At 44.9% G+C, this 23156-nt stretch overlaps 1 protein-coding gene across 6 annotated transcripts in view; it reads right to left on the reverse strand.

The window, feature by feature from the left end:
• LOC141148368 (uncharacterized) overlaps positions 1 to 23156 on the reverse strand; it is a 442230-nt gene that overhangs the window by 10767 nt on the left and 408307 nt on the right. For 5 of the 6 annotated variants that reach the window (XM_073635779.1, XM_073635781.1, XM_073635780.1 and 2 more), the window contains exon 13: positions 3837 to 3947. The exons of the other annotated variant lie outside the window; for it this stretch is intronic. In XM_073635779.1, the coding sequence (XP_073491880.1) occupies positions 3837 to 3947 (111 nt within the window). The remainder of the gene's footprint in view (positions 1 to 3836; positions 3948 to 23156) is intronic. 6 annotated transcript variants of the gene reach the window in all.

Here is a 23156-nt window from a genome sequence, read left to right on the forward strand (position 1 = left end):
TGGTGACACAGGGGGGGAGAGGGGGGTGCAGGTATGGTGGTGACACAGGGGGGGAGAGGGGGGTGCAGGTATGGTGGTGACACGGGGGGGGGAGAGGGGGGGTGCAGGTATGGTGGTGACACGGGGGGGGGGGGAGGGGGGGTGCAGGTATGGTGGTGACACGGGGGGGAGAGGGCGGTGCAGGTATGGTGGTGACACAGGGGGGGGAGAGGGGGGTGCAGGTATGGTGGTGACACGGGGGGGGAGAGGGGGGTGCAGGTATGGTGGTGACACAGGGGGGGAGAGGGGGGTGCAGGTATGGTGGTGACACAGGGGGGGAGAGGGGGGTGCAGGTATGGTGGTGACACAGGGGGGGAGAGGGGGTGCAGGTATGGTGGTGACACGGGGGGGAGAGGGGGGTGCAGGTATGGTGGTGACACGGGGGGGAGAGGGCGGGGCAGGTATGGTGGTGACACAGGGGGGGGAGAGGGGGGTGCAGGTATGGTGGTGACACAGGGGGGGAGAGGGGGGTGCAGGTATGGTGGTGACACAGGGGGGAGAGGGGGGTGCAGGTATGGTGGTGACACAGGGGGGGGAGAGGGGGGTGCAGGTATGGTGGTGACACAGGGGGGAGGGGGGTGCAGGTATGTTGGTGACACAGGGGGGAGGGGGGAATCAGGTATGGTGGTGACACGGGGGGAGAGGGGTGCAGGTATGGTGGTGACATGGTGTGCAAGAGGGGAGCCAGGACCATCAATGTCCCCAGCCAGCGGAGCCCCAGTCCATCCATGCTGGACCTCAGCCTTTGAGAAGTGTACTGCAGGGAAAGCTCCAAGCCTCCCATACACTGAGTACACCCCCTCCCCCTATCTCTCTTCTCCCCCACTACACTGACAGGCCACTACTCACAGGTCAGACAACTCCTGAACAGCCAGATGAAAGCCTCCCTTCTTCCCTCCCGTCACTCCCACTATTCCTCAGAGCTCCGTTGGACACACGGGGGCGGAGGGTGATGGCAGTGGAGGCTGATCACGTCTTCCTTGTGTTCAGTGTAGAGCGGGGAGGGGTTGCCAATCCCTCCAGCCAATAGGCTTCAGTGTACAATAGAATTTTCTATTTGTACACTGAAGAGAGAAGCGGATTGGCTGCCCCTCTCCCCTGCACTGAACACAAGGGGAACTTTGTGACTGACTCGTGGAGGCAACGGCGGCCATTTTTGTGGAGCCGTTGCCGTTTTTTACAAAAACACTCACGATTTTCTTGGGACAAACCCCAAAAATTCGGGAAAACACCCGGGACAAAATTAAATCGGGACAAGGGTCCCAAAATCGGGATTGTCCCGGGAAAATCGGGACTGTTGGCAACTATGTATCTATCGCAGTATGTAATGACATGCGATCTGAGGTGTTAACATTGAATGTGTAGTAACACTATTTACCAATGGAGGGAGTTTCGTGACTGCACTAATTAGGTCCATTTTTATGTTCTTATTTTTTATCTGGAAGTGTTCTATATTTGTTTGCAAACCTGTATTTATAAATATATGTTCCCCTTTTTTTGTAAAACAATTAAATAAGGCTGAAGCCAAAATATTTACATGTCATTAGTAGCAGAAAGCAGTATGATGATCCAATGAACACAGCGCTGTCTCCATGGTAACCACAATGCCATAGGACTTAAATACAGAGGCCGTGGCTTCCTGGGTTTATCCTTGAAAAAGTCATGTGTCAGTGATGTAACGCGTGGGAGGAGCTTAGGACGTTCAGTGCTGCAATACACCTGAAGGTTAACAGCAGCTGTTTCTCTATGGGAAACCTCGTCCACAGCGGCTGACTGCAATCTGCTTATTTGAATGCTTCTAATAGACCGGGAGTTTGTGAGTGTATCTCTTGTCTCTGTTTTGCTTATGTACTATCTAGTAAGTTCACTGCACAACGATCTATTTTTTCTTTGCTTGCTTTGCATAAAACCTTTATCCTGAGAGCCGAATCACCAGCAGTATAATTGTTGAAGTGGGATGCAAGAAAAACTAAATATCCTGATACAAACGATCTAACCCAGTGAGTCAATCAATCTGGATTAAGGGAAGGAACTGTTTAATTATTTTTACTTTCTCCCACTATTTATCTCTGCCTGGACATTGTACTCAGAGTGTCATTATTATTTTATTTATACTAACCGTCACATCACCAATTTGAAGATTTTTTTTTTGGCATTTTTTTTTGGCAATTTTTTTTTTTTGGCAATTTTAACACATGTATTAGCACCATAATTATGTATTTATTTTATTCACATGTATGCATTTTTTATTCCTGGATTTAAGCTTAGTCGCAGCAGCATATTGTGCACTATTTATTTAAAGCGCATCAATTTTATACTTAGTACTATTTGTTTGGTTATCTGATCACCCTATATTGATAGCAGCTTTAATTTACAGATTTTTTTTATAGTACTAACTATATTGGTATATATATATTTTTAAGCACAATTTATTTATATCACACATATCTATCCACATCAGCGCTTGGTTTTTATTCATTTTTTTACCAGACCGAGCGCTTCCGTCTCATAATTTATTCTGAGCATGCGTGGCACTTTGTGCGTTGGAATTGTGTACACACGATCAGAATTTACACAAACAGATTTTGTTGTCGGAAAATTTGAGAACCAGATCTCAAATTTTGTGCGACGGAAATTCCGATGGAAACTGTCCAATGGAGCCTACACGGTCGGAGTTTCCGACAAAAGGCTCACATCAAACATTTTCCGTAGGAAAATCCAACCGCGTGTACGGGGCATAACAGGTTTTTTTCTAGGATTGCCCTGTATTTGGCTCCATCAATCTTCCCATCAACTCCGACCAGCTTCGTCCCTGCTGAAGAAAAGCATCCTCACAACATGATGCTGCCACCACCATGTTTCATGGTGGTGATGGTGTGTTCAGGGTGATGTGGAGGGTTTGTTTTCCACCACACATAGAGTTTTGCTTTTAGGCGAAAAAGTTTAATTTTGGTCTCATCTGACCAGAGCACCTTCTTCCACATGTTTGCTGTGTCCCCCACATGGCTTCTCACAAACTGCAAACGGGACTTCTTATGGCTTTCTTTTAACAATGACTTTCTTCTTGCCACTATTCCATAAAGGCCAGATTTGTGGAACGCACTACTAATAGTTGTCCTGTGGACAGATTCTCCTACCTGAGCTATGGATCTCTGCAGCTCCTCCAGAGTTACCATGGGCCTCTTGGCCGCTTCTCTGTTTAATGCTCTCCTTGCCCGGCCTGTCAGTTTAGGTGGACGGCCATGTCTTGGTAGGTTTGTAGTTGTGCCATACTATTTCCATTTTCGGATGACGGATTGAACAGTGCTCCGTGAGATGTTCAAAGCTTGGGATATTTTTTTATAACCTAACCCTGCTTTAAACTTCTCCACAACTTTATCCCTGACCTGTCTGGTGTGTTCCTTGGCCTTCATGATGCCGTTTGTTCACTAAAGTTCTCTAACAAACCTCTGAGGTGCAGCTGTATTTATACTGAGATTAAATTACACACAGGTGGACTCTATTTACTAATTAGGTGACCTCTGAAGGCAATTGGTTCAACTAGATTTTAGTTAGGGGTAGCAGAGTAAAGGGGGCTAAATACAAATGCACGCCACACTTTTCAGATATTTATTTGTAAAAAAAATTGAAAACCATTTATCATTTTCCTTCCACTTCACAATTATGTGCCACTTTGTGTTGGTCTATCACATAAAATGCCAATAAAATACATTTATGTTTTTGGTTGTAACATGACAAAATGTGGAAAATTTTAAGGGGTATGAATACTTTTTCAAGGCACTGTTTTTCTCTGTTACCTTGTTTTGGTTGTTCCTGGGCTGAACTTGGTCCTCCCATTGTATCTGCAATCTGTTCGATGTTATGTGACTTTCCTGGAACATCTCTGCCTTGTTTTCTTTTTTTCTTTGCTGAGGGTTGAGAGCATGATACAGAATCATCATTCGGTATTGCATCTTTGGTAGTGGTGTATGTAGGTTTTGTGCTGGCCTAGGCCTGACTAAACTTGTGCACCCCCTAATTTAAATATGACCCACCCCTACCCATCAAGGCCATGCCCCTTCCTGTTTAAGACACACTCTGGTATCTGTAAACCACACCTCTTCCTCTTTAGGTCCCACTGTTTTACTCTTTGAGTGGCCATCAGTGCCGCCTCATCAGTGGCCATCAGTGCAGCCTATTAGGCTCCATTCAAACTAGCGCGTTTTTTGATGCATTTTGCATTTTGCAGAAATGCACGGGAATTTTTTAACATGGGTTCCTATGGAACATGTTCACATCAATGCCTTTTTGTTTCTCTGCATTTTTGGAAAGGGTCGGGGACTTTTTTTCATGCAAAATGCAGCGTTTTGCATGTAATAGAATTCAATGGACAAGCATCAAAAACGCAAGTGCACCGTTTTTGCACCGTTTTTGCACCGTTTTTGCAGCGTTTTTGGTGCGTTTTTGCCGTTTTTTTTTTTTTTTTTTTAATTTTTTTTAAATTTTTTTTTTAGACTGTAAAAAAAAACTGTAAAAAAAAAAAAAAAAACGCAAATCGCGGCAAAAACGCCGCAAAAACGCCGCAAAAACGCTGCTCAAAAACGTGGCAAGCATGGAAAAAAAAACCTCCAAAAACGCTCAAAAGCAACATGCATAGGTGTGAATCGAGCCTTAGTGCCCATCAGTGCAGTATATCAGTGCAGCATATCAGTGCTGCCTTATCAGTGCAGCTTATCAGTGTCGCCTCATCAGTGGCCATCAGTGCTGCCTCATAAGTGCCTATCAGTGCATCCTTATTAGTGGCCATCAGTGCCGACTTTTAGTGCTGGGACTTTGTTCTAATTAAACTAGGACCTTCTCGCTTATATGTGCTATCACAATATGTCACTGGATTAGTAAAATGACTCCTATCTTATCTCCTAAGATGTTTGGACTGCCACTGATTGTAATCATAAGATCATTTCACTTATTTGTATAATGACTAGGAAGTCCCTAGTCATTATACAAACAAGTGAAATAATCAGTGGCAGCAAACACAAGTCCAAATATCTTACAAGATAAGAATAATCTTATTAATCCAGTGACATATTGTGATAGGCTAGCACATGTGATATAGGTGAGCAGGTCCAAAATATTTTTGCATCATATACAATTAAAAGTCTTAACTGTATATGATGCAATTCAATATGCTCGCTCAAGGATGTTTAAGGAAATGAAATGAATAATATTTATTGAAATGATGCGTGCCTGCCAGCCATCGCCATACCTGGGGGCTTCCCTCTTCTCTTCTCTGCAATATCGACACATATTTACATATCATAACTTCCTCCCAACGATGCCATCGGGGAGGGTAGGCAGAGCATTAGGCTGCTAAGACCTGCCAGTGCCACACTTAGTAGTATTGGTGGCCGCCGGTCTGTCTGAACGTCCTCACTGGCCAGTATTACCATACCAGCAGGCAGCATGTTTTTGGGCCACCCTACTGGCCACTTCTACTTTTAATTATCATGTCCCACATTTTTAACATGCCCTCAGACAACTGTTTACAGACTTTAGGAAGATATTGAAGGTATAAAGACAAAATGCCTTATGCCGCGTACACACGGTCGGACTTTCCGGCATACTTGGTCCGGCGGACCAGAGTGTGCCGAACAATCCGCCCGTGTGTAGGCTCCGGCGGACTTTTCCGGCGGACTTTTTCCCAAAAGCCCACCGGACCTAGATTTGAAACAAGTTTTAAATCTTTCCGTCGGACTCAGTTTCGGGCGGAAAGTCCGCTCGTCTGTGTGCTGGTCCGACGGAAAGCCCGCTCGTGTGTATGCTGGTCCAACGGACCAGATACGACGCGAGGGCAGGGTATTGCATCTCGCACTCGCTGCAATAGGAAAAACAAATTTCCCATTCACCTAGGGAAAAAGTGTAAATAATAAAACACTACACAGGTTTTTAAAATATTTTATTAAACAGCTGCGGGGGGGATCTTCCTCCGGCTTCGGGGGTCTTCTTCCGGCTTCGGGGGTCCCTCCGGTTCATCTTCTCCCGGCGTCCGGTTGGTTCTTCGGCCAGCTCCTCTGCTGTCTTCAGGTAGCTCTCTTGCCAGCAGAGGTCCGGACTTCTGGGCTTCTTGTCTTCTGGGCTTTTTGTCTTCTCTTCTCCAGATGTTGACACGACACTCTCTCCGGCTGGACTGCTCTCTGAGGGCTGCGTTGTGACTTATATACGCGGAGACCCTGCCCCCTTTTGATGTCACAGTCCCTGGGCATGCTGGGACTGTGACGTTTTAGGGGGCGTGGTCACTGGGTGATGTTGACTACGCCTCCTAAAACCTCACAGTCCCAGCATGCCCAGGGACTGTGACATCAAAAGGGGGCGGGGTCTCCGCCTATATAAGTCACAACGCAGCCCTCAGAGAGCAGTCCAACCGGAGAGAGCGTTGTGTCAACATCTGGAGAAGAGAAGAGAAGACAAGAAGCCCAGAAGTCCGGACCTCTGCTGGCAAGAGAGCTACCTGAAGACAGCAGAGGAGCCGGCCGAAGAACCAACCAGACGCCGGGAGAAGATGAACCGGAGGGACCCCCGAAGCCGGAGGAAGATCCCCCCCCCGGAGCTGTTTAATAAAATATTTTAAAAACCTAAAATATTTTAAAAAATACTCCATACTCATTCACATAGGGTGGGGGGCCGGGATCTGGGGGCCCCCTTATTAAAGGGGGCTCCCAGATTCCGATAAGCCCCCCGCCCGCAGACCCCGACAACCAACGGCCAGGGTTGTCGGGAAGAGGCCCTTGTCCTCATCAACATGGGGACAAGGTGCTTTGGGGGAGGGGGGGCCCCGCAGGGCGCCCCCCCTCCCCAAAGCACCCACCCCCCATGTTGAGGGCATGCAGCCTGGTACGGTTCAGGAGGGGGGGGGCGCTCGCTCGTCCCCACCCCCTTTCCTGACCGGCCAGGCTGCGTGCTCGGATCGGGGTCTGGTATGGATTTTAGGGGGGACCCCACGCTGTTTTTTCGGCGTAGGGGCTTCCCTTTATAATTCACACCAGACCTAAGGGCCTGGTATGACCCGCGACGGGGCTCGCAAGGTGTCAAGCTCGCCGATAAAAGCGGAAAGATTGACATCCTTTTCTAGTCCCGTCGCACCCGAGTCACATTCAAAATGAACGGACTTGTCCGTGTGTGGGCAAGTCCGTTCATTCTGAAAGTCCGCCGTAACTCCGGCGAAAGTCCGTCGGAAAGATGGGCGGACTTAGCCCGCCGCAATAGTCTGGTCGTGTGTGGGCAAGTCCGTCCGTTTTAAAGTCCGGCGCACCTGGCGGACAAAGTCCGGCAAAAAGTGTGCCGGACCAAGTAGGACAGAAAGTCCGACCGTGTGTACGCGGCATAAGACATCATAAGTAAATAAACTATGTAGTGCATGCTGCAGCAAATTGTAGATATGACCAAATGGCTGTAACATTGCAGGGACATAACATGGTATGGTTAAAAAAAACCTGAACCTTCTCTGCTCTTGGTCAAGATATATATATATATACACTTACATATACATACATACACAGTGGATATAAAAAATCTACACTCTCCTGTTAAAATGTCAGGTTTCTGTGATGTAAAAAAAATGAGACAAAGATAAATAATTTCAGAACTTTTTCCACAAATAATGTGACCTATAAAGTGTACAACTGTGTAGCTGTGTTCAAAATTAAGCAATCACATTCAGTCTCATGTTAAAAAGGAGTCAGTACACACCTGCGATCATTTAACCGCTTCAATACCCGGCCATAGTCAAATGACGTCCACAGATGGGATCTCCCATCCTGGGTGGACGTCATATGACGGCCTCGGCTTTCCGCCGCTACTGCGGGCCCCCGGGGGCCCGCAGAGTGGCGATCGGGGTACCGTTGTGTCCCTCAGGACACAGCTGTTCCCCGATGGGGGTACTGAAGCAGCGGCGGCGGCGTGCGGAGGGCGGTGGAGCGTCGGTAACGGCGGATGCAGAGCGGCATTGGGAAGCGTGTACTTCTCGGTTTCCGGCGGAAGAGGAGTGATCAGGGCGGTGATCGGGGCTGAGGCTTTTCCCCTGGATACAGCTCAGCCCCGATCACTGTAGCCAATGGCATGGCTCTGCATCACATGACCGGCTGTGTCCAATCACAGCCGGTCACTAATGTAAACAAAACACACACAGTCAGATAGTAACTGCTGTTGCTGGGCTCTTCTCACACACCGATCCAGTGTGAGGAGAAGAGATCAGCTAACAGTGAGTTACTAATTACATGTACTACTGTGCCCAGATCGCCCCTCCTAAATAAAGAGTACCTGTCACCTCAGTACCTGTCACCTCAGTACCTGTCACCTCAGAGTACCTGTCATCTCAGAGTACCTGTCCATCACCTGCCATCAGAGTACCCGCCACCTCATCACCTGCCACCAGAGTACCCGCCACCTCATCACCTGCCACCAGAGTACTTGCCACCAGAGTACCCGCCACCTCACCACCAGAGTACCTGCCACCAGAGTACCCGCCACCTCATCACCTGCCACCAGAGTACCCGCCACTTCATCACCTGCCACCAGAGTACCTACCACCTCATCACCTGCCACCAGAGTACCTACCACCTCATCACCTGCCACCAGAGTACCCGCCACCTCATCATCTGCCACCAGAGTACCCACCACCTCATCACTTGCCACCAGAGTACATACAGCCAGTCAGCCAATATGTCCAGAAAGATGTACACCCCAGAAGAGGCATACCAGATCCTGAGTCTGACCGATGAGAGCAACGGGGAGCTCTCACCGCTCAGTTCAGATTCTGGTTCTGATTCGGAATATGAGCCCCCCGAAGGCAGCACATCCGGATCAGATTTAGAGGAGGAAGTAGTCCGTCCAAAAAGACAACGGTCTGAAAACCAGGCAGCTACCAGCAGTGCCAGCGGCGATAGACCCCAGGAGGAGGGGCCCAGTACAAGCGCTGCTAGACCCCAGGAGGAAAGACCCAGCACAAGTGGACGCCAAAGAAGTAGGGCCCAAACCCATCTTCCAGATTCCTTGGCAAACCCATTGTGTCTGCCTTCTACCACAGGGTCAGCCACGATCCCCCCTTTTACAGCACAGTCGGGTGTGCAGGTCAACACTGCAGGATTTACACAAATGGATTTTTTTAATTTATTTTTCCCGAACGATTGGATTCAAGGCATCGTGGACCAAACTAATCTGTTTGCCCAACAATTTATTGCAGCCAACCCCAGCTCCAGCTATGCCCGCCCTTTTGAGTGGAGACCGCTAACAGTAGTGGAGCTAAAATTGTTTTTAGGCCTAACCCTGAACATGGGGCTTACAAAAAAAAAAGTATTGGTCGACCAAACCCATCCAACATATGCCAATTTTTTCAGCAGCCATGTCCAGGTCCCGATACGAAATCATAATGCACTTCTTGCATTTCAATGACAACTCACAGTGCCCCCCCCCCCGAAATCACCCAAACTTTGACAAATTATATAAAGTTCGCCCCCTAATTAATTTTTTTTCCCAGAAGTTTGCCGAAGTTTATGTCCCTGAAAAAAATATATCTGTGGACGAATCCCTGGTGCATTTCACAGGCCGGCTGGGAATCAAACAATATATACCCAGTAAGAGGGCGAGGTATGGCTTGAAGCTTAACAAGCTTTGTGAAAGTGCCACCGGTTATGTGTACGCATTCCGCGTGTACGAAGGGAAAGATACCCAGCTCCAGCCCCCTGAGTGTCCCTCGTACATGGGAATAAGTGGGAAAATTGTTTGGGAGTTGGCATTCCCACTCCTCCAAAAAGGGTACCATATTTATATGGATAATTATTATACGAGTTTGTCCCTTCTCCGCCACCTATATCTCAAACAAACTTTGGCCTGTGGTACAGCTAGAAAAAACCGAAAGGGCTTCCCACAGTGTCTTGTCACCACAAACATTCCAAGGGGGGAATCGACAAGCTTGAGGAACGAAGAAGTGTTGGCTGTGAAGTGGAGGGATAGAAAAGACGTGTACATCATGTCCACCATCCACGATGACACCTCGGTGGAACTTCACAGAAGACGCGGTACCGTTCGCAAGCCAACCTGTATCGCTGAGTACAATAAATACATGGGGGGGGTGGATTTAAATGATCTGTTGTTGCAGCCCTATCTTTCAACAAGAAAAACCTTATTCTGGTACAAAAAAGTCGCAATTTACTTTTTTCATTTGGCCCTTTTAAATTCTTTCATAATATACCAAAAATCCACAGAAACGCCCACCACCTTCATAAAGTTTATTGAAGACATTGTCACTGCCCTGATTTATCAGCAAGTATCCCCCCCAGAAAGCATTCGCTCCGATTCTGTCAGCAGACTACATGAGCGCCATTTCCCAGACCATATTCCACCAACAGGATCCGGAAGACGACGCCAAAAAAATGTCGGGTGTGCACCAAAAGAGGAATTAGGAAAGATACGAGCTTCCATTGTACCGACTGTCCCTCCCAACCTGGCCTTTGCATCGGAGAATGCTTCAGGCGATATCACACTCTGGAAAATTATTAGTCCATATTTCTAATACTGCCATTTCCCCATTTTTAATTTCTGTCCTGAATATTTACCTTCCTCAACCAACCATATTATTGCCTTCCATGTGAACCGACCCTGGCCTGTTTCTCGACTATGCCTCTGTCTACCGTCTGCATTGTTTTTCCGCCATGTTTTTGCCTTTCACGTGAACTGACCCTGGACTGTATCGACTATGCCTCTGCCTACCGTCTATTTCTGCCTTTTACCTGCACTGACCTCGGCCTGTTGACCATGTTTTTGCCTGCCCCTTGGATTGATCTTTCACCCTGCTACACAGGGGTCTCACATATGTGAGGGGCTCCAGAATAGTGTTCGGAGTTCAGAAAAACAGTTTTTGGTTTTCTGTGTTCCCATAACAGGGTCTGGTTGCCCGGAGGCTTCAAAGCGATTTGGGTGGGAGAAGCCTCTACCCCTGTCCCCATTCTTTCCTGACCAATGCCCTAAGCTTGATGATACTGCCTGCTCCCTGGCCAAATACTCTGGCTGTGCTGACCATACCTCTGCCTGCTGCATGTACTAACTATGGACAGTATTCCTGCCTGCTGCATGGACGATCCTTTGATCCTTTTGCTGCTGCTGACCACATCCCTGCCTGCTATCTGGACTAATGCTTTGGCTGTGCTGACATCTCTACCTGTACTGACTATTCCTGCCTGCTGCCTGTTTTGCTGTCGCTGTCCACGTTCCTGCCTGCTGCCTGGACCGATGCTCTTCTCTGTGGACCACTGCACTACTAAAACTGCAGGTAATCTTTTCTTTACCCTTTACTCAGCAGAATGTATTTTGGTTTGTAATTGGTATGTACAGTACATGCTATGTGTTAGAAATATGAAGGGCCTTCAACAATGTGATAGGTTGGCAGGAATTTGTGTGTAATGTATGCTCCTAGAACAACTGACAGTGCTACTTGGATGTTGGGCCTCTGTATGTGGCCAGACTATGTAAAAGTCTCACACATGTGGTATCGCCATACTCAGGAGGAGTAGCAGAATGTATTTTGGGGTGTCATTTTTGCTATGTACATGCTATGTGTTGGAAATATCTTATGAATGGACAACTTTGTGTAAAAAAAAATGCGTTTTCATTTTTTTTCCACAGTTTCCAAAAACTTTGGGAAAAAAATGAACCATTCAAAAGACTAATTATGCCTCATAGATTATACGTTGGGGTGTTAGCTTTCTAAAATGGGGTCATTTTGTGGGCGTTTCCGTTGTCCTGGTGCTCCAGGGCCTTCAAAATTGTAATAGGTGGTTGAGAAATGAGATGTGTAATTTATGCTCCTAAAATGCCTGGAGCTGCTACTTCAATGTTGGGCCTCTGTATGTGGCCAGGCTGTGTAAAAGTCTCACACATTTGGTATCACCACACTCAGGAGGAGTAGCAGAATGTATTTTGGGGTATCATTTTTGCTATGTACATGCTATGTGTTGGAAATATCTTATGAATGGACAACTTTGTGTAAAAAAAAAATGCATTTTCATTTTTTTTCCACAGTTTCCAAAAACTTCGGGAAAAAAATGAACCATTCAAAAGACTAATTATGCCTCATAGATTATACGTTGGGGTGTTAGCTTTCCAAAGCTGATAGGTTGTCATCATATGAGATGTGCAATTTATGCTCGTAAAATGCCTGACGGTGCTAGTTGGATTTTAGACCTCTGTATGTGGCCAGGCTGTGTAAAAGTCTCACACATGTGGTATCACTATACTCAGGAGGAGTAGCAGAATGTATTTTGGGGTGTTATTGCAAGTATGCATGTGCTGTGTGAGAGAAATAACTTGTTATGACAATTTTGTGCAAAAAAAAAAAAAAATTTCCAAGAATTGTGGGAAAAAATTACAACTTCAAAAAGCTCACCATGCCTCTTGCTAAATACCTTGGAATGTCTGCTTTCCAAAAAGGGGTAATTTGGGGGGTATTTGTACTTTCCTGACTTGTTAGGGCCTCAAGAAATGAGATAGGCCTTCAGTACATCAGGTGTGATCAGATGTGATCATTTTTCAATGATTTGCACCATAGCTTGTAGACTCTATAACTTTCACAGAGACCAAATAATATACACTAATTTGGGTTATTTTTACTAAAGATATGTAGCAGTATACATTTTGGCCCAAATTTATGAAGAAAAATTACTTATTTGCAAAATTTTACAATAAAAACTAAAAAAAAGTGTTTTTTTTTTCAAAAATTTCTCTCTTTTTTCGCTTATATTGCAAAAAATAAAAAAAACAGCAGTGATTAAATACCACCAAAAGAAAGCTATGTTTGTGAGAAAAAAATGATAAAAATTTGGTTTGGGTACAGTGTAGCATGACTGAGTAATTGTCATTCAAAGTGTGAGAGCGCTGAAAGCTAAAATTTGGTCTGGGAAGGAAGGGTGTATAAAAGCCCTGTATTGAAGTGGTTAAAGTGCCTCTGATTAACCAAAAATAAAGTTCAGCTGTTTTAATAGGTCTTTCCTGACATTTTTTTAGTTGCATCCTACAGCAAAAGCCATAGTCCGCAAAAAGCTTCCAAAGCATTAGAGGGATCTCATTTTTAAAAGGTATCAGTCAGGAGAAGGGTACAAAAGAATTTCCAAGGCATTAGATATACCATGGAACACAGTGAAGACAGTCATTATCAAGTGGAGAAAACAACAGTGACATTATCAAGAACTGGACGTCCCTCCAAAATTGATGAAAAGACAAGAATAAAACTGGTCAGGGAGGCTGCCAAGAGGCCTACAGAAACATTAAAGGAACTGCTGGAATATCTGGCAAGTATTCTTCATATGTCTGGACTATGGGGTAGAGTGGCAAGACGGAAGCCTTTTCTTATGAAGAAAACATCCAAGCCCAGCTAAAAAACTTGTTTGAAGACTCCAAAAAGCATGTTGGAAAATGTGTTACGGTCTGATGAAATGAAGGTTGAACTTTTTGCCCATAATTCCAAAAGATATGTTTGGAGCAAAAACAACACTGCACATCACCAAAAGACCACCATACCCACCGTGAAGCATGGTGGTGGCAGCATCATGCTTTGCGGCTGTTTTTCTTCAGCTGGAACAGGGGCCTTAGTCAAGGTAGAGGGAATTATGAACAGTTCCAAATACCAGACAATATTGGCACAAAACCTTCAGGCTTCTGCTAGAAAGCTGAACATGAAGAGGAACTTCATCTTTCAGCATGATAACGACCCAAATCATACATCCAAATAAACAAAGGAATGGCTTCACCAGAAGAGCCCAGACCCGAATCCGATTGAAAATCTGTGGGGTGATCTGAAGAGGGCTGTGCACAGGAGATGCTCTCACAACCTGACAGATTTGGAGTGTTTTTGCAAATTTTGCCAAGTCAAGATGTGCCATGCCGATACCCACAAAAACTGAGTGCTGTAATAAAATCAAAAGGTGCTTCAACAAAGTATTAGCTTAAGGGTGTGCACACTTATGCAACCATATTATTTAAATTTTTTATTTTTACTTCCCTCCACCTAAAAGATTTCAGTTTGTTTTTCAACTGAGTTGTACAGTTTATAGGTCACATTAAAGGTGGAAAAATGATTTATCTTTGTCTATTTTTTTTACATCACAGAATCCTGACATTTTAACAGGGTTGTTAAAATGTGTGTGTATGTGTGTGTGTATATATATATATATATATATATATATATATATATATATATATATATATATATATATATATATATATATACACATACATACAGTGGGAACGGAAAGTATTCAGACCCCCTTACATTTTTCACTCTTTGTTATATTGCAGCCATTTGCTAAAATCATTTAAGTTAAATTTTTTCCTCATTAATGTACACACAGCACCCCATATTGACAGAAAAACACATAATTGTTGACATTTTTGCAGATTTATTAAAGAAGAAAAACTGAAACATCACATGGTCATCACATCACATGGTCCTAAGTATTCAGACCCTTTGCTGTGACACTCATATATTTAACTCAGGTGCTGTCCAAGTATTCAGATCCTTTGCTCAGTATTTAGTAGAAGCACCCTTTTGATCTAATACAGCCATGAGTCTTTTTGTGGAAAGATGCAACAATTTTTTCACACCTGGATTTGGGGATACCCTGCCATTCCTCCTTGCAGATCCTCTCCAGTTCTGTCAGGTTGGATGGTAAATGTTGGTGGACAACCCCTTCCCAGGCTTCCGACGGTTCATATCCCTCTTCGTCCTTGCTGGAACTGGAGCCATATCCTTTTTCCTTCTTGCTGGAGCTGGAGCCAATCACGACGAGCGATGTATTCTATTAATGAATACAAAGCCTGCTTGGATTGGCAGAGGCTGTAACATCATCAGCCCACGCCTCACTGACTCTCAAAGCCAATCCGAGCAGGCTAGTGTATGTAGCCTGCTCGAATTGGCAGAGGTTGTTAATCCAATCCGAGCAGGGTCTGTATTCATTTGAATACATCGCTCACCGGGATTGGCTCAGCGGTATATACTATATGTAGCCAAAGCTACATACAGTATTACCACACATCCAGCAGGCATCCGAGCAGCTGACCCAGCGTATAAGATGACCCCTGCTTTTTGGCCAGTTTTCTTAAGTGTAAAAGGTTGTCTTATACGCCAGAAAATACGGTACACTATCTCACAAAAGTGAGTACACCCCTCACATTTTTGTAAATATTTTATTATGTCTTTTCATGTGACAAAACTGAAGAAATTACACTTTGCTACAATGTAAATTAGTGAGTGTACAGCTTGTATAACTGTAAATTTGCTGTCCCCTTAAAATAACTCAACACACAGCCATTAATGTCAAAACCGCTTACAACAAAAGTGACTACACCCCTAAGTGAAAATGGTCCCAAAGTGTCAATATTTTGTGTGGCCACTATTATTTTCCAGTACTGCATTAACCCTCTTGGACATGGAGTTCACCAGAGCTTCACAGGTTGTCAATGGAGTCCTCTTCCACTCCTCCATGACGACATCACGGAGCTGGTGGATGTTAGAGACCTTGCCCTCCTCCACCTTCCATTTGAGGATGCCTCACAGATGCTCAATAGGGTTTAGGTCTGGAGACATGCTTGGCCAGTCCATCACCTTTACCCTCAACTTCTTTAGCAAGGCAGTGGTCATCTTGGAGGTGTGTTTGGGGCCTTTATCATGTTGGAATACTGCCCTGTGGCCCTGTGACAGACCTAGCTGGGACAGAGGCTTTTGGAGAGGACTGAATGCTAGCCTCTTGCCTTCTGATTATGGGCCCTGGATTTTAAGGGAACAATACTCTTTGCGATGTGTATGCCTGGGGACCTTGAAGTAATGTTACTTTGGATTCAAGTCCATATCCCCCCCAAATGCCAAAATTCTGGGAACCCTGTATATGCCATATTATAAATAGTGACTGATTCATAATGTTGGGGCTCATAGAAGATGTTGATGTCATCAACTCAAGCCAACTGTCTGCTGTCCGCTATAATGTGTTTATTGTAAATAAGGCTAGTGTGGGCTCTAATGCCCCGTAAACACGATCGGACATTGATCGGACATTCCGACAACAAAATCCATGGATTTTTTCCGACGGATGTTGTCTCAAACTTGTTTTGCGTACACACGGTCGCACAAGGTTGTCGGAATTTCCTTTCGCCAAGAACGCGGTCACGTACACCACGTACGACGAGACTAGAAAAGGCCAGTTCAGAACCAAGCGCGGCACCGTTTGGGCTCCTTTTGCTAATCTCGTGTTAGTAAAAGTTTGGTGAGAGACGATTCGCGCTTTTTCAGACTCGTGGTTTTCAGATTGTTTTCTGCTGTTCAGTTTGTGCTTGTGGGTTTGTATCTGCTCTTCAGTGCGTGCAGCAAGTGACGCGTGATTCTTGTCATTCTGTTCTTGTTCATTCATTACTGTTTTTCAGGTCGCTCTTCACAGTCCTTGCTGTTCTGCAGTGTGTTCTGTTACTTCGCTCTGAGCAACCGACCGTTTTCTAGCCACTTTGCGTATACGTACTCCCCATAGAGTTCGTGCTGTGCGGGGGCTTGGTGTTGGGGTCCTGACCTTGACACAAATCCAGTCCATGAACAGGGTGGGGAGGAGTTCATGGACCAAGAATTGGTTGCTTCAGTGTGACCAGTTCTGTCATATGCCTTTGCTCCGTGAGATCCGTGAGAATAATCCTGATGAATCCTGAACTTTCTCCGAATGACGGACCCCGTATTTCACTGTTTGTTGGCTTTGCTGACCCCCTATATCAGCAGGCAGGATACCTGCATGAGGCAAGCCATCACTCCGGAGCAGAGGCTGGTCACCACCCTGTGGTACTTGGCGACAGGGAGAAGCCTGCATGACTTGAAGTTCTCGACAGGCATCTCCCCCCAGGCTCTGGGGATCATTATCCCAGAGACCTGTTCTGCCATCATACAGGTCCTGCAGAAGGAGTATATTAGATAAGATTTTTATCCTTTAACATCACATTTTATTGTATTTAATGTTTGCTAATATATTGTATTTATTTCCTCATTCCCTAATTACCATGATTGGCATATGCTGTGAATGTCCCCTTTGTCCTCATGCATGCTTGATATTTTTGTAATTATTTTTTTGCTCCTTCATACATATTTGCCTTCACTTACCTCCTAAGCATGCTCTCCTGGCCCTATATTCACCTCATGTAGTCACTTAACAATGTATTTTATCAGCTCCATAGTAGTGTTTTATCCCAAACACCCCCTCAAATTTTTTGAAATGTGATTTGTGCTTCAAATTCATGCAGAGTGCCAGAGGCTTTTTTTAGGGGGTCCCCAAATCATTTGGAACCCTCCCTCCCCCCAACTGCTAATTCAGCTGATACCAATTCTCTATCTATCCTCAATCATCTATCTGCTGACTTTGCCAAACCCATACACACTATACCCATCTCTTTAGTGGTCAGATTTATGGATGAATTCCCCAAAGCATGTAGTGCAAGGGCCTGCCTGTATACTTTCAAATGGTAATGTTTAAAGTATTTGTATCCTATTATTATCTTGGTAGGTAATAGCAGAATGTCCAAATGTGCTCAAATGTGTACAGTGTGTATTTATATCTTTGTATTATGACACTTCTTACCTGTCCAGTGGGCTGCCAATAGTGTAACTAAGGAGGGGCTGTTCAAAGTAATACCCATTATTTAGGCATTCATCTCTAAATGAAGTGAAGAGGGTTACCTGTCCAAGAGTCCCCCCCCCTATAATATAGATATTAGAAATGGCCCATGAGAGGGGGGGGAGGGGGAATCTGATAGGTGTACCTTATACTTTGGTGTTTAAAAATTACCTCTAATAAATGGTATCTTGATGTTGGCCAACAATGTTTGTGTCTAATCTGCTTTCCCTATTTATGTGCACAAAGTCTAATTAATTTTTTTTATTTTACTCCACAGTTTCCTTCCACGCCACAGGAATGGCAGACTGTGGCCTCCCACTTTTCCCAGCGGTGGGACTTTCCTAACTGCGGAGGGGCAATTGATGGGAAACACGTCCACATCGTCCCACCATCCAACTCGGGGTTGTACTATTATAATTATATATAATATAATATGTCTGATGGTGGAGTTATCGCCCAGACAGGGTTCTACAGGCGTCTCCAGAATGGCAGCTTGGACTTGCCACCTCCAGAAGACAATGTGGAAGGACTCCCATTTGTCTTCGTTGCAGATGAAGCCTTTGCGCTGGGGGACCATCTTATGCGGCCATTCCCGATGAGGACCCTCACCCCGGACCAGAGGGTTTTTAATTACCGGCTGGCCAGAGCCAGAAGAGTGGTGGAGAACACGTTTGGAATCATGGCCAGCCGGTTCTGCCTATTTCTTACACGCATACATATGGCGGAGCATAAACTGAATCATATTATCCTGACATGCTGTGTTATACACAACTTTTTACGGAAACATTCTGCCAACTATGCTGGCTCAGTTGGGCCTGAGGCTGCAATTACAAATGAACCAACCCTGATGGCGCTTGAAAGTGGCCATCCTGGCTTGCCCTCCCTGAGTGCCCGTGATGTCCGGCTAAGATACCTTGAATTCTTTGCGGGTAGGGGGGCTATCAATATGCCAGAGAGTGTCTAAAACCTTTTTCAATTAAAAAAACAAAAAAAATACTCAAATTTTTGGTGACATTTACTGCTTGTGTTTGTTTTAGCTGACCCTGACAGAAATGTGGTGAGTCCTGAAAATGGCGTGATTGTGTAACCTTACAAAGCACTGTTGGGTGTTATTTACTAAAGGCAAAGACACTTTGCACTACAAGTGCAGTTGAAACTGCACTTGTAGTGCAAAGTGGATTTTCCTTTAGGAAATAACCCCCATTGTCACAGCAAACACCAATTCGAGCACCACAAAAGTGTTGTAGCGTTGAGACAATAATCCACACAATCTTGATTAACAATCTTTTTAATACCAGCACAACCACATGTGCATTTACAAAAGGTTTTTAAAACAAACCAACATGTTTGTTGTATAATAATTTTTAGGGTCACATTAGTAAAAGTTGCAATGTCCATTTAAGATAAAACAGGCATGTTTAAAACCAACAAGAGACACAAATTTTGAACTTACAAAGTTCACATTTGTTAAAACTTGAAGGCAATATCAGACATGAGTATTTACAAACTATGTTTGATATTGCGTTCAGATGGGGTGAAGTCACCCCAGGAAAAGCCAAATTTGGAAGATGCACACAAATTTCCGAATGTCAACATGTGCTACCTGCCATCATGGGGATCAAGGGACGTGTTTTGGGGGTGCAACCTCTTCCTCACAGCTAATTTATTATTGAGGAAGGGGTTGCACCCCCAAAACGCGTCCATTGATCTCCCGTGATGGCAGATAGCACATTTTGACACACTGTGTGCCTCTTCCAAATTTGGCTTTGCTAAAAATTTACACAAAAATGAAAATTAGTTTGACCACAACAAAAACCCAAGGGATTTCGAGGGGTTTTAAACTCTCCCTAAAACATCAGTGATGTCCTTCATTTTTTGCTGAACATCATTGATGTTTTTCAGGATGTTTTCCAAGTCCCTATTACAACCTATGATCTCCCCAATCAGGATCTGGGCACTTTCTGAGGTGAAAGGATCTGGATCCACAACATCACAATCACCTAAAAAGATAGAAACAAAAACACACCATGTATTATAAATATGGCAGCATCCATCTCTTACCTGAGCCTGTGGTCCCAGACACTCACCTGTTGTGATGACTATTTCCACCACGTCTTCCTCCTCCTGCTCTGCTGGTCTTCGGTGGATTTCCCCTTCTTCCAGAGGTGTGGGGTTTGTGGTCTCCTCGGATGAGGGGTGTCCTCCGAGTCTTTTATCCCCTATGTACAAAAAATAGGTATACTTAGCACACAGATATTTGATGGCAGAAATAGGAATATGAAACATTGCTTGGAAGTGGGGTACAATTGTCTGTTTTGGCAGAGTTCAAAGATGTTGCATTTGTCTTGTCCTTTGTCAAGCTTGAATACTTTACCTGTCTTGTACAAGCTTCACAGTTGGAGACACCCCTATAGTATACACTGGAGCACCTGTGTGGGCCCCTAAAAAAAAGTGTGTTCTTGTGTCCCACACTAGTGCTCCAGTGTCCAGATGTGAAAACTGCTGCTGAGTGTCCTCTCCTTACACAGAATCTAGTTTGCATTTCATTCTAGTAACAAACCCATCTACACAACCAAATTAGTTTCAGACAAGTAGGCCCTAAAAAATGTGGGGAAATGCATATGGCCAAAACAATGGTGTTTTCTAGGCCTAAGGAACAATGTTTGATACGAACGAATAATGTGCCCATGAACATGAAAGTTGACATTTTAAACTGGATAAAAGCACATGGAGCAGCACGAACGTAATAAACATAAAAAGAATCAGAACACAACACAACTACTTACTTTTTTGCAGCACTCTCCGGATCTTTCTGTACTGTTCATGCTCTCTTAACTTGAGGTCCGACCACCGCTTCCTGAGCTGATCCTTGGATCGTCGTACCCCGAAATTCCGGTGCAGACTCTTGACTACTTTCGCCATGATCTTGGCCTTTCTGACATTGGGGTTGGGGTAAGGTCCATACTTCCCATCATAGTCGGCCCTCTTCATTATGTCGACCATCTCCAACATCTCCCCAAAGGACATATTTGATGCCTTATATCGTCTCCTTCTGGATCGGGACATTTCAGGCTCCGGGCTTTCCTCCTCCTCCTCCTCGTTGGTGTAATTATCTGACACCTGCTGTGTCTCCGCCATGTGCTCTTGCCCACTGCGACGAACGAGAAGGGGCCAGGGAATAGACTAGAAAGAACGTCAGGGGTGGGCAGAGTTTCACGCATGCACAGTGTCTATAATGCGTAACACGTGTGCGTAGTACGTACGATCTGTGAGCGGAGGAAGGAGCAACGGAGGCGCCGATCGTGATAGCGAAGGTAAGATTTTACATTGGGCCTATACTGCTTCTAGATTAAGGCCTGTATTTGCACAAGTTTAGTAGACTTTAGGCTGACATTAGGGTTTGTCTTGTGTTGTGTCTTGCAGTGAAAATGGAGATCTTTAAAGATGAGGAATTTATGCCCATATTCATTGATATGTTCAGGGAGCTGCCTTGTCTATGGCAGATAAACCACCCTGAATATAAGAACCAAACAAAGAGGAAGGCAGCACTGGATAGTTTGTTGGAATTTGTGAAGCAGCTGATCCCCACGGCAGACATCACCTATTTGAAGGTTCTAATTGGTGGCCTGAGGAGCACATATCTAAGGGAGCGCAAGAAGGTACAGGAGTCCCAGAGATCAGGAGCTGCAGATGACATTTATGTCCCCAGGCTGTGGTACTATGACAGACTGCATTTTCTGGCAGGTCAGACTGAACCCGGGTCATCACTCTCCACTCTTCCTTCCACGCTTCCTTCCCCCCCAGCTGAGGCTTCTGACGCCCAACCCAGGCCTTCCAGGCAGCAACATGTGGAGGAGCCCAGATTGAGCCAGGTATAGCATTCCTCTCAATATTTCTGGTTGTCCAATCAATGATGTTAAATAGATGTTAATTTGGAGTACTAATTTATGATTGTGATTGATGAAGCAAAAACTAAAACCATGTCCCTTTTTCATACACAGGGAAGTCTCAGCCAGGAGGTGGCCGGGCCAAGCAGGCTGCCTGATATCCAGGTCCCTCCCCTACACCTGCAAAGACAAAGTGCCAGGAAGAGGAGTAACCTGGAGGAGGCTGCCATAGGCCTCTTTTGGAAGGCTACAGAGGTCCTGAGAACCCCCCACACTGTGGAGGAGGACTTTGCTGGCATAACTGCCTGCAAAATGATGCAGATGGAGGAGGGCCAATGACTCCTGTGTGAGTTCCTAATTTTGGAAGCTCTCAATAAGGGGTTGAGGGGAGAAAACATGTGCTACCCACATTTGTGACCTCACACATAGTCCTCCTTCTCCTCCTCCTCCAGGTCCTCCTCCTCCTCCTCCAGGTCCTACTCCTCCTCCTGCCACATCTCCAACACCAGAGCCACAGCATGGAAGGAAGCATCTAAGGAAGACCAGAGAGTGATGGCACTGGGTTCAGTCTGGTCTGGCAAAATATACAGCCTCTTGTAGTACCACAGCCTGGGGACAATACATGTCATCTGCTGCTTTACGGATCTCTGGGACTTCTGGACCAGACTGCACTCCCTTAGATATGGACTCCTCAGGCCACCAATTTTGCTGGAAAAGAATTGATGTCTGCCCTGGGGGTCCAAGGCTTCGCTAATTTCAGCTGTTTCTCCAGCGTTGCCTCCCTCTTTGTTTGGTTCTGAGCCCTTCATAAAGGATTTTTGTTTTCAATTATACTCGCCTATGTGTGTTTTCCTTCAAAAAGGACAATTTGTTTGTGAGTAGGCAGGTACATTTCAAATATACAATGTGAAATTAACAAGGGACACCAACACCAAACAATCTCCTTGAGATTCAATAATACAAGATAATAATGGTGTTGTGGTAACTTGACACACAAAACACACACAAAAATATTATGTAGTAAAACACCAAAAAACAACAATAAAAATAAATTAAAAAAATTAAAAAAATACAAACCCCCCCCCAAAAAAAAACAGCCTTGAAAAAAATACAAACCACAAAAAAAAGACAAAAACAGCCTTGAATAAAAAAATAATATTTAAAAACAACCAAAAAAATATTTGGTCAGATGTGACAAGTCTAAATATATTGAGGTAATCACAATAAATAATAAAGAAAGAAGTTTGTGAGAAGTCTGTGTGAATATGAGCAGCAAAACTACTTCATTCTTCTCACATTATAAAGAAGAAGAGAGTGCACTGTATTAAACTATTGAAAACACTGCAGCGTCACGAAAGTGCTGTATCCATTCCAAAGGCTAATTTTACCAGACCGAGCTGTTCCGTCTCGGAATTTCTTCTGAGCATGCGTGGCACTTTGTGCGTCGGAACCGGCCACACACGGTCGGAATTGACGCGATCGGATTTTGTTGTCGGAAAATTTTATAGCCTGCTCTCAAACTTTGTGTGTCGGAAAATCTGATGGAAAAAGTCCGATGGAGCCC

The sequence above is a fragment of the Aquarana catesbeiana genome, linkage group LG06, assembly GCF_042186555.1.
Source record: "Aquarana catesbeiana isolate 2022-GZ linkage group LG06, ASM4218655v1, whole genome shotgun sequence".
Lineage (NCBI taxonomy): Eukaryota > Metazoa > Chordata > Amphibia > Anura > Ranidae > Aquarana > Aquarana catesbeiana.